A 16340-nucleotide genomic window follows, 5' to 3' on the forward strand; every position below is an offset into this window, starting at 1 on the left:
GAACGGCAAGAATTGATTCACAATGCCCTTTTCCAAAACAAGCAGCGTTTTCCCCTCTCTGTTGATCTAATAGCTAAATGTTGAGTGATCTAGACTTCTCTTTAAGTCCGACGTATTCAGTAAATCAGTACAAGTAGTACTCATAGAAAGCATTTTTTTTACCAATATGGCTATATTAAAATTACATTGAGTACATTGAATTACTCTGCTATATTCTTTGCATCTTAAACATAAGTTTCCATGGGTTAGTTGTCAAAAAAGTTTTTGTCTAAAGTTTGGACCTCCACCAGCCAAACATTACTACGCATTGACACTTTTGCACATTTGTTGCGTAACTTATTATCGGGGTGCATGCATTGCTGTATGTGGTCTTCCACTGTATATTAGTCCAAAATGCCCATCTGCTCGCCAAACAACACAGCTCACCCTTTTTTCCACTGCTCACCAAACGCAGCTGATCCTGTTTTTGTACAATGCAGGGCGGGTGTTTACTGGTGTAAGTCGTGTGTGGGTGTGTATTGGGATATCCATTTAAAATAAATGGCCATACCCTGTTAAATGGAATGCAAAGTGGGTATGTGTGATGCAAGTTGTTAAAGCACATTAGTAAGTGTGAACAGGGCTTTAAATTATAACTGGAGATTCTCTTCGATTTGCCTTTTAATCCACATATGACTTGGGCAAGGGGCATGTGTAATGGTGTATTTTCCTGTTTTGTGTTGTTGCTGTAGCTCTAAGTCCGTCTGGTATTTGGTTTAAAAGGTTAACTGTCAATTTCTAATTTGATGTGTTAACACAATTTTTCCTTGTATAGTGAGCCCTACAATGCATTATACAGTGGGGTTGATTTTCTACAGGAGGAGAGATTTAAGATGTATAGATGTAAAATTTTACTTTGCAGAGTGATCATGCTCTACACTTCTAGTAAATTAACAAAGTTTTAAGGTAATTGTAATGGTTTTGGCACACATTTTCAGGAATCATGCTTGCTCTGGAAATGTAACTGTTTAGTGCAATTGGAAAAAAACAAGTATCACAGACTGTACTCAACCCCCCGTGTCTAAAATAATGAGTGAACATAAATGTTTTTTCAGTGTGTGTTTTGTATTTGACACCATTCTTTATATTAACATATATATTAACTTCTACTTTTTTCATTTCTTTACAGGCATGGTCCAGAAACTCGACCAGAAGTTGCCTGTAGCAAATGAGTACTTGCTGCTTTCTGGTGGTGTTCGGGAAGGAGTTGTAGACTTGGATCTTGATGAATTGAATGTTTATGCTCGTGGAACTGATTATGACATGGATTTTACCCTTCTTGTGCCAGCTTTAAAGCTTCATGACCGAAACCAACCAGTCACACTTGATATGCGTCACTCTGCCCTGTGTCACTCATGGCTTAGCCTTCGATTGTTTGATGAAGGGACAATCACAAAGTGGAAAGACTGTTGTACAATTGTTGATCATATCAATGGCGCCACTAACTATTTCTTCTCCCCTACAAAAGTTGCTGACTGGTTTCACGAGTCAATCAGCATCGTTCTGTCTGAAATTCAGAAGAAACCTCAGAGAGGAATGCCCAAGGTGGAGAAGGTAGAAAAGAATGGCACTATTATATCCATCATTTTAGGTGTTGGCAGCAGTCGCATGCTCTATGATATTGTTCCTGTGGTCTCGTTCAAAGGGTGGCCAGCTGTAGCACAGAGCTGGTTAATGGAAAACCACTTTTGGGATGGCAAGATTACAGAAGAAGAAGTCATTAGTGGGTTTTATTTAGTGCCAGCTTGCTCCTATAAGGGTAAGAAAGATAATGAATGGAGATTGTCATTTGCCAGAAGCGAGGTGCAGCTGAAGAAGTGCATTTCCAGTAGCTTAATGCAAGCATATCAAGCTTGTAAAGCCATAATCATAAAGCTTTTATCAAGACCAAAAGCTATCAGTCCATACCATCTGCGTAGTATGATGCTGTGGTCTTGTGATAGACTCCCAGCTAATTACTTAGCTCAGGAAGATTATGCAGCCCATTTCCTTTTGGGACTTATTGATGATCTGCAGCATTGCTTAGTAAACAAAATGTGCCCCAACTACTTTATTCCTCAATGCAATATGCTAGAGCACCTTTCAGAGGATACAGTGATTTTACACGCTAGAAAGCTGTCTTCTGTGAGATCAGACCCTGCAGAACACCTTCGGACAGCCATTGAACATGTCAAGGCTGCCAACCGACTCACCCTGGATCTCCAGAGAAGAGGAAGCACCACTAGCATACCATCACCACAGTCTGATGGAGGAGACAATAACCAACCAGATGATCGGTTAGCCAAAAAATTGCAACAGCTAGTAACTGAAAACCCAGGAAAGTCTATCTCTGTCTTCATCAACCCTGACGATGTTACCAGGCCTCATTTTAGGATTGATGACAAGTTTTTCTGAGAATGTCCGATGCATTCATTAAGACTTCATGTGTAATCTGTGTGATGTCTTGTTTTTACATATCCAGCTTAGATTGGATCTGTCAAGAACAATATGAAATTTTTAATCCTGTTTGTGCAGGACTTTGCAAAATTTGAAACAGTATATTACTATTTCATATGCTGCTTTGATCATTTTTTTAGGTTTTAAGGGAGAACATGAGCCTTAATGACCATTTTATGTTTGCTATTGTGTCTATTTAATTGGTATACATGTTGAAAATTCAGATATATGTTTTGCAAATAAATTAACTCCATTGGGCTTCCATTGTTTTAAGTATACATGTACCAACAACTTTGGCTATCAAGCTGGGCCTATCTACATTTTCCATTGTGCCAAGTAAATTTCCTGAGAGTTCTGGGTCATCAGTCTCGTCAAGGCAAACTAGCTTGGCACAATAAGCTAGCTTGTCAGCAAATGTTGTTCTTACAAAACTTTTTAAGCATATTAAATAATTAAGAGCAATTGTGATGTCCTAAGTGCAATATAATACAGCAACCAAAGGGATTTACTGAAAGCAGGCCTTGTTTGTAAAGATATAACTTTGAACATTTATTGGAAACTTTTAGGGCTCATTCACACTTGCCCACACAGAAATCAAGCCTTTTTCCTGTACAGGCTGGTGTTCGTTCTGTACAGATAGTAGGGGGCAGTACCTTGCTTTTGTACAATGTAGGTCCAGCCATAGATGCTCAATGGCAGACAGTGTTGACAGAGGAATCCCTACCATAGAGCCATTGTGTTCTCCCGACAGGGGCAGCAGTCCCTGCCGGGAGAACAATGATTATTGCTAGCGGCTATAACTGCTGTTTGCAATAATTGCATGCAAAACCTTGTAGGCTGGTTGTACCCAAGTTGATTACTCGATCAACTTGGGTGCATTCAGCCTGCCCACCATACATGGTTCAAGAATCGAACGGGCTATGGTCAGCTTAAGGCACGGTTTACCTTTTTGTAAACCCTGTTTTTTTTGTTTACTTTATTGAAATGTCACCATGTAACATTTCAATTGTTTGTGCATAGAAAGGTACGGATGGTTGGAAAATTCAGGGGAACATTGGTGTGATGTGGAAAATTGCAGACATGCTGTATTTTCCACACCTCTTTGCTCCAATGTAGCATGAACAGAGCATAAAGAAAACAATTGTTTTTGATTTGTCCTCGTGGTGACCTCCATTTTTCAGATTTAGAAAAATGCTGGTCTCCATGCAAGTGTGGACAAACTACAGCTTAGAAAAATATACATGTTGATATTGTGTGACCTCCTCTTCTGATATTGTGTGACCTCTCCTTTTGAAAAGGATAGTTCTGGGTCTCATGTTGACTTCAGTGATTTGTGTCACGCTCCCAAAACAAGCAAATTAGGAGTTCTGACTTGCATGCTTGTTCAAGGCAATAAAACATATTACTACAGCTAGTTAGTATGACCCTCAAGCAAGTAGAATTGTCAGAAAGGGCAGCTGTGCTAGCATCCATTAATAATAGGCTTCCTCTAAGCTACACTGCCCGCTCTGGTTAAAAAAAAAAAAAAAAAAAAAGTGGCTGCTGTGTTGTTAAACTGATTGTAAAGGCTTGTTTATTGTTTTTTTAAGAAAACAAACATATCATACTTGCCTACACTGTGCAGCTTGTTTTGCACAGAGTGGCCTCGTACATCCTCTTCTGGGGTCCCCCGGTGGCTCAGCCAGGAATCCCGGGCAGAGGAAGAGTGCATCTCCAGCGTGTGAAATTCCAGGGCTCAGGTAAGTAAAACAGAGGGCTGGGGGGCCAGTCACTGCCAAGCATTTTTTCACCTTAATGCATAGTATGCATTAAGGTGAAAAAACACAAGGGATTACAGCCCCTTTAAGAATGCTAAACCAATCGCACCTTCAGATTTAGCATGTCTCTATGCAGTGTATCGTTGCGCCGATATTGGTGCTAATACTAAGCATTTGAACGAGTACTTGTACACATGGAAATGCTCCTGATACGCAATACATTTTGCTAAATGAAGTCGCAAGCCGCAATGAAGTTGGATGTCCAAATCACACTGATCTGTGGCTTTATATTTGCACTGAAGTAGCACAATTTCAAAGCCACCCCGATGTGAACCATGGCTTACAGTTCTTTATAATGCTAAAGAAACACATTTTTTTTTTTACACTACAGGTATCAGTAATTGGTATCAGTGAGTACTTCAGAAAAAGTATCGGTACTCCTATACTTGGTTTTAAAAAAACTGGTATTGCTGCACCCCTATTGCAGTGGATATGTAAATATGACAGCTCTAGAACATATTAGGAACATTAATAGGAAATCCAGACCAATGTTTGGATCAGAAAGTGGCACTAGCAACATTGGCATGCAAATCAGTGGACAAGGTATATTATTCTTTTAAATGATCTTATAGCAAGGCCTTCTTAGGGTCAATCACTGAAGCTGAATTTCTGGTTGGTTGCTGTCCGTTGATGCACTTTGCACATTACTCTTTGTCTTTTCGAACAAGCCCATTTGTGTTATTTTGGAAAATACTCTAAAGTGGGTATATACTGTATACATAAGCTTTCTCTGTAATGTTCAAAAAAAAAGCTCCATCACTCTTAAGGAACCTTAAATCGAGTAAACCGTCTCAGATCATGTATTATTGAACTGATCGTACTTTGAATTCAAAGATTTCATTCCAAAGATTGCTTTAGTCTTAAAATTATTCACCCATCTCTATTCTAGGTACAGTCTCACTTGTGTGGGAAGATATAAAAATGTTATATTTGAAATGCTAGAAGTTTTCTGACAAGATTCCACTAACATTTTGTTCTGCTGAAATGTATAGCTTGTGCAGTCTGCTTTCTTTACCGGAAGAAAAGTTCTGTTGATGTCATTCATCCTGTGCTGTGTAATGTTCTACTAAGGTTGTCTTCTTTTTCTTGCCAGTTCTGTGAAAGATATAAGCAGTAATGGCTTACAAGAAATTCTTCTAACGTGGCATTTCATTTCAGTGACTGGCAGCACACATTTGCTTTTAAAACTCTTGAGGACTTTAGTGGTTAGATCTTCCTTCTGAAGTTTACATCTCTTCCCCTTTAAATACACTAGGCCATTATGAAAGCAATCAACTGTATGTCACTTATCCTGCTGCATTGTCAGTAATGAAAAATGAACCTTCCAGCAATGAAGAGAAGACTATCCAGGAGTGAGCAACTTAACCTGCTGCCATCCTCTAAAATCTCAGTTTTGGCTAGACAAATGCTTTAAAATATATCGGTCTTACCTTTTTTTTTGGGAGGCCTACTTGGTGCTTTTATTTTATGAGCTGTAGTGGCATCACGGATCTTAAAGTGCATGACAGTTCAACAAAAAAATAAAAATAAATATGCAGTACATCTCTGCACTTTTTATCCACTTAAAGACCTTGTGAATGCAGAAAAATACCAGTTGATGCTAGAAATGCACTGCACTCTTAATTTCCAATTGTTGGTTGACAACATAAAGCTGACACAGTGGTGTCAGCCCTACCCACTGTCTTTTGCTAAACTCCCAAATCACTGTCATTGTTTTCTTGTCCACAGTATAGAAACTAGTTAACTCGTAGTCATGATAAGAACCTGAAGGGCTAAATAGTCTCTCTGAGATAACAGGCAGATAGCACAGAACGGCTACAAATTTTCCGACAAGATCAACAGGTATTTTTGCACTTGTAAAACTGTTATTATTATTATTATTAAAATACAGGATTTATATAACGCCAACAGTCTATGCAGCGCTTTACAACATAAGCAGACAGTACAATTTAATACTGTAGGAGTCAGAGAGCCCTGCTCACTAGAGCTTACAATCCAAGAGAGAACATCATTATTTCAATGGTATATTTACCAGACCAAAGCGGAGCAATTCAAGTGGTTCTAAAGGATAGCATTTTTTTTTACCTAAGATAAAAAACATGTTATACTTACCTGCTCTGTACAATGATATTGCACAGAGCAGGTAACCTCCGAACCTCCTCTTCTGGTGCCCGCTGCTCCTCCTCCTCTTTGTCTGCCCCCCATTGCTATATGGGGCAGATGTGCAGGCTTGCTTCCAGGCTAGGCTATGTATGTCCATAGACATGCACAGCACAACTTGACCCCGCCCCCTGCTTTGCTGACAAGATTTGATTGACAGCAACAGAAGTCAATGGTGCCTCTGTGTAATGTGAATGCAGGGGAAGAGGAGAGAGCTGCTGCAGATGGGCACATTGCTGGATCAAGTGAGTATTGATGGTGGCGATACTTCTACTGGGATATTTATTACCTTAATGCAGGGAATGTATTAAGGTAAAAAAAAAAAAGGCTTTAGAACCACTTTAAGTTCATTGTTAGCGTTACATACACTTTAATGGAGCCTGTCTTGAATTTGAGTCTTGACAAAGTGAATGAATGTAGTCCTATAAATAATACTGTAGTCCAGAGAATGACTGTCTTCAATTTGTATAAGGGCCACTTGCTAAAAGACTGTAAAGTGGAAAAACATGACCCTGTTAAGAAATGATAATGATTGTAGTCTGTAGTATCTCTGCAGTAATTGTAATCTATAGATTTAAATGGGTGCTGAAAAATAAGCACAGATATAAACACCCTTAAAACAACTACAACCAAACTTGGAAAATGAAAGTATGAAATGTATACAGGAAGCACCACCTATGTATTGGGTCCTTTGTTTTCTTTTTTCTAGACATTGCGGCTAAAGCCTTTCGCAGTAACCATTGTATTCTTCTGACCAGGAAGGCTCCCTGTGCCCCCCACTAGCAGAACACAATAGCACTGCAGGAGGCATTCCTCATCAACACTGGCTGCGTTGATGGGGGAATCCAGCGATTTTCTGTCCTTCCATCTGTGGTGGTTTCATATCCTTTGTCGGTATTCAGGAACATATTTAAATTAGAGTTTTTTTTGCCCAGATTTAGGCTTCATGTACACTAGCAGCTCCTAAAATTGAGTTTAGGTGTTTTTGGCATTCTTTTGCCAAAGCTCCTCAACTCAAATCCATAAAAGTCATGTTTAGGTGAGGTTAAACCTCCCTCTACTGAATGCAGAAGAATTGCGTTCAGGGTAGGAAAATTTGGACCGCAAGAAAATGCAAATTGCTGCAAAATCGCAGGTTTACATTTTCGTAGCACTTTGTGTTTTGCCACGGTCTAGGTAGGCTAGTGTACATGTAGCCTTATATCTTCTTTTGGAAGTTTCAATGGGATTGGTGAAACTACAAGTAGAGGACATTGTTGACAGCACTCTTTGAGAACTACACCTTCGCTCCTTCAAGGTGTTCACTGAAGATTAAATCTAAACTGTAAACAAAGCTTTTTTTTTTTAATAGTTTAGGTAGCTTATGGAAGGGCTGGAATCTCTATCAAAATTGTATTACTGTATGTCAGGGGGGACTTCTTGCTTTCTGTCTACTTGTGGTGACTGACCATGAACAAAGGAGAAACCTCCCCCAAAAAATACAGACTATAAAAACATATTTTCTAGAAGAGAGAGGAAAGTTAAGGGCCTATGCCAAGATTTAATTGCTTGCCCTTGCCCCCATTGTAATGATTTTTACTCACTTCCTGTCTATGGTGTTGGAAATAAAATCTCTTCTACAGGGAATCCTGATTTAAAACCTGACAGAATCTCTAACCTCTGCAAACGCTGCTAAAAAAAAGTTTGGGCTGCAGTTCAACTTGAAAGTAAATCTAGTTAACTTTGATTTTAGCACAGCTGTGGTGTTTGCGGAATTGCATTAGTAACTTACTAATTGCTTTCACTTTGCTGCCAGAAATTGCTGTTTAACATTTTCATCTACTCCGAGTGTATGGTGAAGCTGCTGATTATTCTGAAACCATACATAATCATTTTTTTTTTCTAAGCTGTCTTGTCGGTTTTCTAAGAATTTATCTCTGGTGCTAGTGGTTTTCTAAGCCAATGATAACAAACACGTTTAGTCTACTTCATTTAAAAAGAGCAGTTTTACACTTTTTATCTATTATTGTGTGTCGACTCATTACGATGAATAAACTCAGTAGCAAAGACATGTGGCATATTTAGCCCATAGCAAACAATCTTCTTCATTCTCCCCATGTAGGTTAGAGATTGAAGTTCACATGGGCAGCCTCTCCACTTTTCTGTATTGCAGACTTCCAAAGTCATTCTATTGTGTATAGCTAATGGTGATGGGAAAACAATAAATAAAAGTGGAATTATAGGCAAGATAAAAATTGCATACAGTGTATGGTGCTGTCTCTCTGTAGCATTAGCATAGCATTTTTTTCTCTATCTGATTCCCCCGTAACATTTTTTTTTTTTTTACCTTTTGATCCTGTCAGTAGGTCTGTTATTTCTGCACTTCCTTTCACAGCTGTCCAGCACAATTTTGTTACAAACTTTAGTTGAAACAAACCATTTACGTCTTATAGACATATGGTTTAACCTTTTTTTTTCCCAAAAAAAAAAAAACTTGTCGCTGTAACTGCTTAAAGGAGTTAGCCTTTATTGTTTTCTCTTACCTAAAGTCTATTTAAAACATGTCAATCTTGTCCTACAGGGTGACAACACTCCTGCAGAAGGAGCAGCATGGTCATAACAGGAAGTGGACAGATTACATATCTAATGGCAATGCCAACAAGTAACTTAAAAAATGTCACCTAGGGACAAGTAAAAACTTGTGTTAACCCTTGTGACAGACTACATCATATATGCCAATATTTTAGTTTGCCCATAGTGAGTTACACTTTTAAGATGAATTGCAGGCATAGTTTATTTTTACATAGTTACATTGCTCCAGCTTGGACCAGTGTAACTGCATATTAGCATTGTGCCCATACCAGTATTGGTGCGGATACGAAACATTTGCATGAGTGATTGTGCTCCTGCAAATGCTCAGATACTAAAACTGATATCTTCAGACTAGATTCACATATGTGTGGGCCTGTTTGCAGTGCGGTTTCATTTAGCGGTTCAGGTGCGATTCCAATGCGAATTGTAGAGTATGAGATTATAAATCAAACCTGTACCAGACTAAAATCGCACAAGACTACTTTTCAAATCACACTGCATCTGGCCGCACATACGTGAACAGGCAGTTAAAACTCACTGAAACGCACATGAAAACTGATGTAAACTCATGTCTCTGCAAGTGAAATTTCTGTGGTTTTCCCATCAGCTTTCATGCATGTATAGTGTAAATGAGCTCAGAAAAAAACTGTCACAGGACGTATAAGTATCGGTAATTGGTATTGGCGAGTACTTGAGAAAAAGTATCGGTACGCGGTCTTAAAAAAAAAATGGTATCTGTGCATCCCTAGTGTATATACCATACCTGGCCTATGCCCCTAGAAGCTGAAAAGCACTGAAGTAGACATCACTACTCCTGTGATCTAAACTTGTTTCCAGGTCCTGTGATGAGCGTCCGGTTGATGCATTGTGAATACGGGAAGTCGCCCGCTCAACACAGGCACCATTCAGAGAGTGCTTGGCATTTTCTGAAGGAATGCAAAGCATTCTCTGATTGCACAAGGTAGGGAAAAAGGCTGGTGATGTCATGCTCTTCATTTAGTCCAATCAGAGAAAATGCAAAGCATTCTGTGAATGGCGCCTGTGCTGAGCAGCCGATCTCCTGCATTCAATGCATCTGGGTGGCCACACAGCATGGGACCCAGAAGCAAGTATGGATCAGTGTTTAATACCTCTTTAATGTTTTATGAACCTTTTATACATGTCGGAACCATTGCACAGCACCTTTTAAATACTGGGCCAAATGGTCGATCACAGATAAAATGTGTTCAAAATAGGATTGTAAGAAGCTCTAACCTTTCTGATAAGCCTTTCCATCTTCCCAGGCTGTGTTGACTGGCGCAGAAAGCTGTACCTTCACTTACATGGGGAGCAACCCTATGAGCTGTCCTTTCTGGCTACTGGAGAAGGAAATGGAAGTTCATGCTTGACCCAGATATTTCCAGGCATAGATTCTTAAAACACATTCTCGATTCGTGGTACAGGTCACCGAAATAAAAATATTTTCTGTAGAGTGTAACTTGATGGCAGCAGAAGGACCTTGGAGGTCCAACTTGCTTAAAGGAGACATCTATCCAAATAGCTAAAGAAGTCTGCTAAGCACTGTTTGTGTCTAAACTTTCCACATAATATAGCACTCACAGACTTTCAGAAATGTAATACCCATTCTACGTATGTGTGCTTGCGGTCACTATAATATAGTGGAGGTTGGCACAGACACCACTTTCTCTATGTAAGGTACTGAAGAACCTCCCTGCTATTGAAGAATCAGAAATAGATGTTAAATGGTTATATTTAGCAATTTAACTAGAATTTTATTTAAAAACAATATCCAGCTTTTCCATTAGACTGGAAATATTTCCTACTCCTGTTCCTGTTCTGGACAAAGGTTAAAGGGTAAGTTCACTTTTACAAAAAAAAGGTAAAAAAAATATGCATTTTTTAAAATAATTTAGGGCCCTGTAAAGCATTACATGCATGGTCAGCAGATCTTTGTTGTAAAGCCATGGTCCTGTGTAGGGAAGCATACTGAACTACCAGGAGCGATCAACAGCACGCTGATAGTTTATTGAGAACTACAAACCGACAGCTACAAAGGATGCTGGGACTTGTAGTTTTCCCATTCACAGAATTCTGTGAATGAATGATGTGACCGGGTAGACAGAGCTCCACACAGATGTTTTTTTTTTTGTTTGTGACAGCTAGCAGGGGGAGAAGATCCCCCGCTAGCTGGTAAAATGGGGACTTGGGCGGGGGCAGCCAGTGCATTTGTAACATGTTACAGCCTGAATATGGATGTAACATGTTACAAAAGGTGAACTTATCCTTTTATTTGCATAGCATGTGTGTAGAATTGCTATATCTTTGCAAGAAGTATGAGTGGAAAAGGTGGACTTTGAAGTTGTCCTCCCACCGTTGTCTGTCAGCATTTGTTATTGGGGAATTCTTTGCCACAATCCAAAAAGGCAGTATGTGCTGGAATGGGAGGAGGTCACCAGAGGTTCTTCACAGTGCCAGATCTTCAAGTGTACAGGACAAGATTCTACACTCAGCCTTCATTCTCCTCAATCCAAGATGGTGTGGATGTCTTCTTTAAACAAGGCTTTTACAGAGGAGAAAGTATACTAAACGATTTTTAATCATTACCACATGCGTTATTTGCACTAACGTTAGTTATGTCTTTTGTTATGTCTAATTTTTCTCCTCCACTATGAAAATGTGCTAACTTTTTTCTGATGTAGAATAAAGATTTTTTCTTTTACTGGTCCTGGTTCTCCTTTAAATATGATGTAGCGCATTGATCCTGCTGAAATTACCTGATTTTCCCTGATTGTGTATAACATGCGTGTATCATACGTCACCATTTGAACATGAAAACATATGTCATTGTATCTGTGCTGCTATCAGACTCGAGATGTATAATTGATATGCATTTTTCTCATGCAAATTAAACATGAAAATCTACCTTTTGTTCATATTTGTGTTTTTGTGTAATCTGCACTAATTAATATGGTTTCGGTAAGTAAAACACTAAAATATGCTTAACTGCTTCCAGTCTGGCCTAACAGCAGCTCTCTCATTCTGGGTGAACATCATATGAGGTCCTCCTAGAACAGTGATGGCGAACCTTGGCACCCCAGATGTTTTGGAACTACATTTCCCATGATGCTCATGCACTCTACAGTGTAGTGGAGCATCATGGGAAATGTAGTTCCAAAACATCTGGGGTGCCAAGGTTCGCCGTCACTGTCCTAGAATAACGCCCCACGGGCCGTGCTGAGGCGCGATCTGTCACCTGTGTCAACCAGAGACATTGGATGACAGATCAGTGATCACTGTGACCAATCACAGCAGACCACATGACAATTGTACACAGTGGATGGCTTGCATTCATTGTGCACTATTGTGATGATCTCTGTGATTGGTCACAGATCACAATCACAGCCTATCTGTACCATGTGATTAGCTGTGACCAATTTCAGAGATTATTACAATAGTGCACAATGAATGAATTTCATTCAGAAAAAATGGTTGTTTAGAAGAGTGATATTCACTGTTATAAGCAATCATAGTGTGTTAAAAATGAAAAAATTGTGATGAAAAATTACAACTTAAAAAAAATCAGCCATGCCTCTTACTAAATATCTTGCACTGTCTTCTTTCCAAAAGGGGGTAATTAAATCCTGTATAATAATCATTTGGGGGATATTTGTACTGTCCTGGCATTTTGGGGCATTGAGAAATGAGAGAGGCCCTCAGTACATCGTGATTGATCTATTTTGAGATATACCATAGTTTGTGACTCTAACTTTTCTTTAGGCTAAATAATATACACGGATTTGGGTAATTTTCACTAAAGAAATGTAGCAGTATACATTTTGGCCTACATTTATGAAGATTATTTGTTTGCTACATTTTATAATGGAAACTAAGAAAAGGGCAGGTTTTTTTTTTTCAAAAATGTTCAGTCTTGTTTAATTTATTTAGCAAAATATAAACAAATTGGTATTAAATACCACCAAAAGAAAGCTCTATTTGTGTGTAAAAAAAGTGATGATAATTTAATTTGGGTACAGTGACCACGGAATTGTCATTCAAAGTGTGACAGCGCTGAAAATTTGCCTGGGCAGGAAGGGGGTGAAAGTGTCCGGTATTGAAATGGTTAAACTAATTAGACCAGACTAAGGCTACAGTCACACTTCTGCATTGCGGGAGCATGCGCAAAACCATATGCTTTCCCACAAAGTACAGAAATGTGATACTCTTTTGCAGATGCGCAGCAGTGCTGCTAATTCTTAACGGCACCCCCACACATCTGCAAATGCGCACAATGCATTTTGGTGCAGCACAATTTCATGAAAGGGTCAGGGATTTCTTTTGAACATTTCTTGCACATAGAGCAGCTCGGTGAAATGAATGTGCTGCCCTATGCATTACGTGTGGAACTGCATGTGCGCTCCGATGGTGTAAATGGAGATTATAGACCAAAAAGTAAGCTACAGTTCAAGGAAATCGTTCTAAAAAAAAAGTTATAGTTCTAAGAAATAATCATGGCACTGAATGTTTGTACCAAATTATGAATCAACTATAAAGTTTAAAAATTAGTAGATGAAAATGCCTGCATCAGGCTAATACAGTTGTTTTCCAGAGAACTTCATCGCAATATACATCCAGAGCCAAAAGAGATTTCCACATGACCATTTTTTTCCCCCTAGAAGGCAGTGAATATATTAAATTGTCAATTTTCTTAGTAATTGAAAATAGCATCATGTTGTTTTTCTAATCGGGAAAAAAAGTGTAATAATTTTTCTTCACGGGGTTGATTTTGCATTTGCTTTCACACCAGTCACATATGCTCTTATTGTTTTATAGTTGGGTCCACCAACATTCTCAACAACTGAAATAGTGAAGTGCTTTTATCCCAGAAAAAAATTGATGTTTGTTACTAAACTGCCAGTTCATTGACAAAAAAAATAAATAAAATCCCTCCATCATAGTATCGCCCTGATATCAGTTGCTTAGGTTAATAGGAGGGTTACATTATCTTGTTGAGTTGAACTTCATTAGTCAAGTGTGCATTCTGGAAGCATACCATACCTAGCTATATAGCTGTTGGTAAGCGTACGTAAGAATATTAACAATGTGCTTAGTACAGTAAGACCTAGAGATAAGACATAAAAGCTTTCACTGCATTTGTAATTGGTTAGACATGGTCCAGTTATGAACTCACTGCAGTTCTGATTGGACCATGTCGGACTGTAATTGGTCAGACTGGACCATGTCGGACTGTAATTGGTCAGACTGGACCATGTCGGACTGTAATTGGTCAGAATGGCCCATGTCTGACTGTAATTGGTAGGACATGGTCTAGTCATGAAGTCAATAATTCACTGCCATGAACTCTGGGTAACTAGTGGCTTTAAATATTTTTTGCTCACAGTATACACTTTCATTTTATAACATCAGCATTAGAATAGAAATACGAACAAGTTATTTTGGACAATCCAGCATAAGCTTACTTGACAACTCTCCTTTCATGTTGTGAGTGCTGCCTGTCAGGTGGATATCCACAACTTCCTGTATTCCCTGCATACTTTGCAGCTTCTCCTTTGCTGTTTACTTTCAAATTCCAAGGACTACGTATCCCATGGTACCTTTATGTAGCAATTGCTGTACTAACTCCACCTCCTGAAATTTCTCCTCTGTAGTTCAAAAGACAGGTTTGTGAATTCCGTGACACAGCAAAACCCATACCTCACAACTTTTTGAGATGGGACAGGAGATGGGATCAGACAAACGGCATGTAAAGATACCTGATCGGTATTGGGACGGTATGGGATTCTTTCCTGACAGGTCACCTGCTGAACTCCGTTATTTTCCCCCTGAAGTATATACGGAAGTTTCTTGTATCGATACACGTTGGGGAGGGGACAGGACGGATGTTCAGCAGGTGACCTGTCAGGAAAGAATCCCATACCATCCCAATACCGATCTGGTATCTTTACATGCTGTTTGATGCAGAGTGGCGCTCTGACGCACCTATACTATGTGAGTACCCCATAGGGGGGTTAAAACTGTTAAAATGTTATTACACCATCCAGTCCTTTTTTACTCAACCAAGGTATAGTGCTGATGGGTCCAGGAGTCTGGTTAAAACTGCAGAGTCCCAGAGGTGGTTCACAGGCGTGTATTGACTAAGCTTAAGTGCAAAATCACATGCTCAGAGGTGAGCATTTAATACCTAGGGGGGAGCACCTGAGTGTGATCACTGTGGCTTGCTTTGGATTATCTACACAGAAGTTTCCAAATCGCAGGGATCACTGCGGCTAGTTTTGGATTATCTACACAGCAGTTTCCAAATCGCATGGACTTCAGAAGCACTTTCGAATTGAAATCATTGGATAACACATGCACATAGAAGCACTTATTATTCATCTATATGTTTTAGTGGATATGTTGTTATGAACACTATATGATTTTATGAACAATAATTTTGATACAACCAATCGCCATATGGATGCATGTTATAGCACTTCGTACTAGTGTGTATTTATTTTCATTTATATGTTCATTTTTAAGTATTCATAACTATTTGTTGTACTAGTGTCACCTTTTACAGTCACTAGTTACTGGAGGTATCACAGTGTGTGATTCACATGCATATTTGCACTTTGGTTATCATATATATATATATATATATATATATATATATAATGTGAAGAGTATATTTGAAAGTGCAGCATATATATGTATTTCTGCCATTAGCTATGATTAGGCACCCACTTGTGGCACGAAATATGTAAGCCTTGCCTTGTCCTCTTCCCCTGCGATCGATGTAATCATTTGTGACTATTTTGATTTTATCTGACTTCAATAAAGGTGTCTTAATGGAGTGCAGCCATACAGCTATTTTCTGCTCTTTCTATGCACTTGCAGAGCCTGCACCTGTCTTTTGCTAGCAGGAGAGGTGTAATCCTGGGATGGTTTGCCTAGAGCGGTGAGTTCTTATCCCATAGAAAATATATGGAGGGAGTTGAAGGTTCAAGTTACCAAAGGTCAGCCTCGAAACCTTAAAGACTTGGAGAGGATCTGCAAAGACAAGTGGGACAAAATCCCTCCTGAGACGCCTGTGATTGCCAACAAGGGTTTTGCCACCAAGTACTAAATTATGTATTGCGAAGGGGTCAAATACTTCACTCGTTAAAATGTAAATCGATTTATACATTTTTTGAAATGCGTTTTTCTGGATATTTTTGTTATTCTGTCTCGCTGTTAAAATAAACCTACCATGAAAATTATAAACTGATTATTTCTTTGTCAGTGGGCAAATGTACAAAATTAGCAGGTGTAGGTGTACTG

General features: G+C 39.0%; 1 protein-coding gene across 2 annotated transcripts in view; it reads left to right on the plus strand.

Moving 5' to 3' along the window:
* The window catches only part of MB21D2 (Mab-21 domain containing 2), a 165417-nt gene extending 153472 nt beyond the window's left edge, over positions 1-11945 (plus strand). For both annotated transcript variants that reach the window (XM_077487528.1, XM_077487529.1), the window contains one exon: positions 1169-11945. In XM_077487528.1, coding sequence (XP_077343654.1) covers positions 1169-2433 — 1265 coding nt within the window. In that variant the 3' untranslated portion in view covers positions 2434-11945. The remainder of the gene's footprint in view (positions 1-1168) is intronic.
* Positions 11946-16340: the final 4395 nt, after the last annotated feature.

This window comes from Lithobates pipiens, unplaced genomic scaffold, assembly GCF_037356315.1.
Source record: "Lithobates pipiens isolate NorthernLeopardFrog02 unplaced genomic scaffold, aLitPip1_a1.2 Scaffold_18, whole genome shotgun sequence".
In the NCBI taxonomy this organism is placed as follows: Eukaryota; Metazoa; Chordata; class Amphibia; order Anura; family Ranidae; genus Lithobates; species Lithobates pipiens.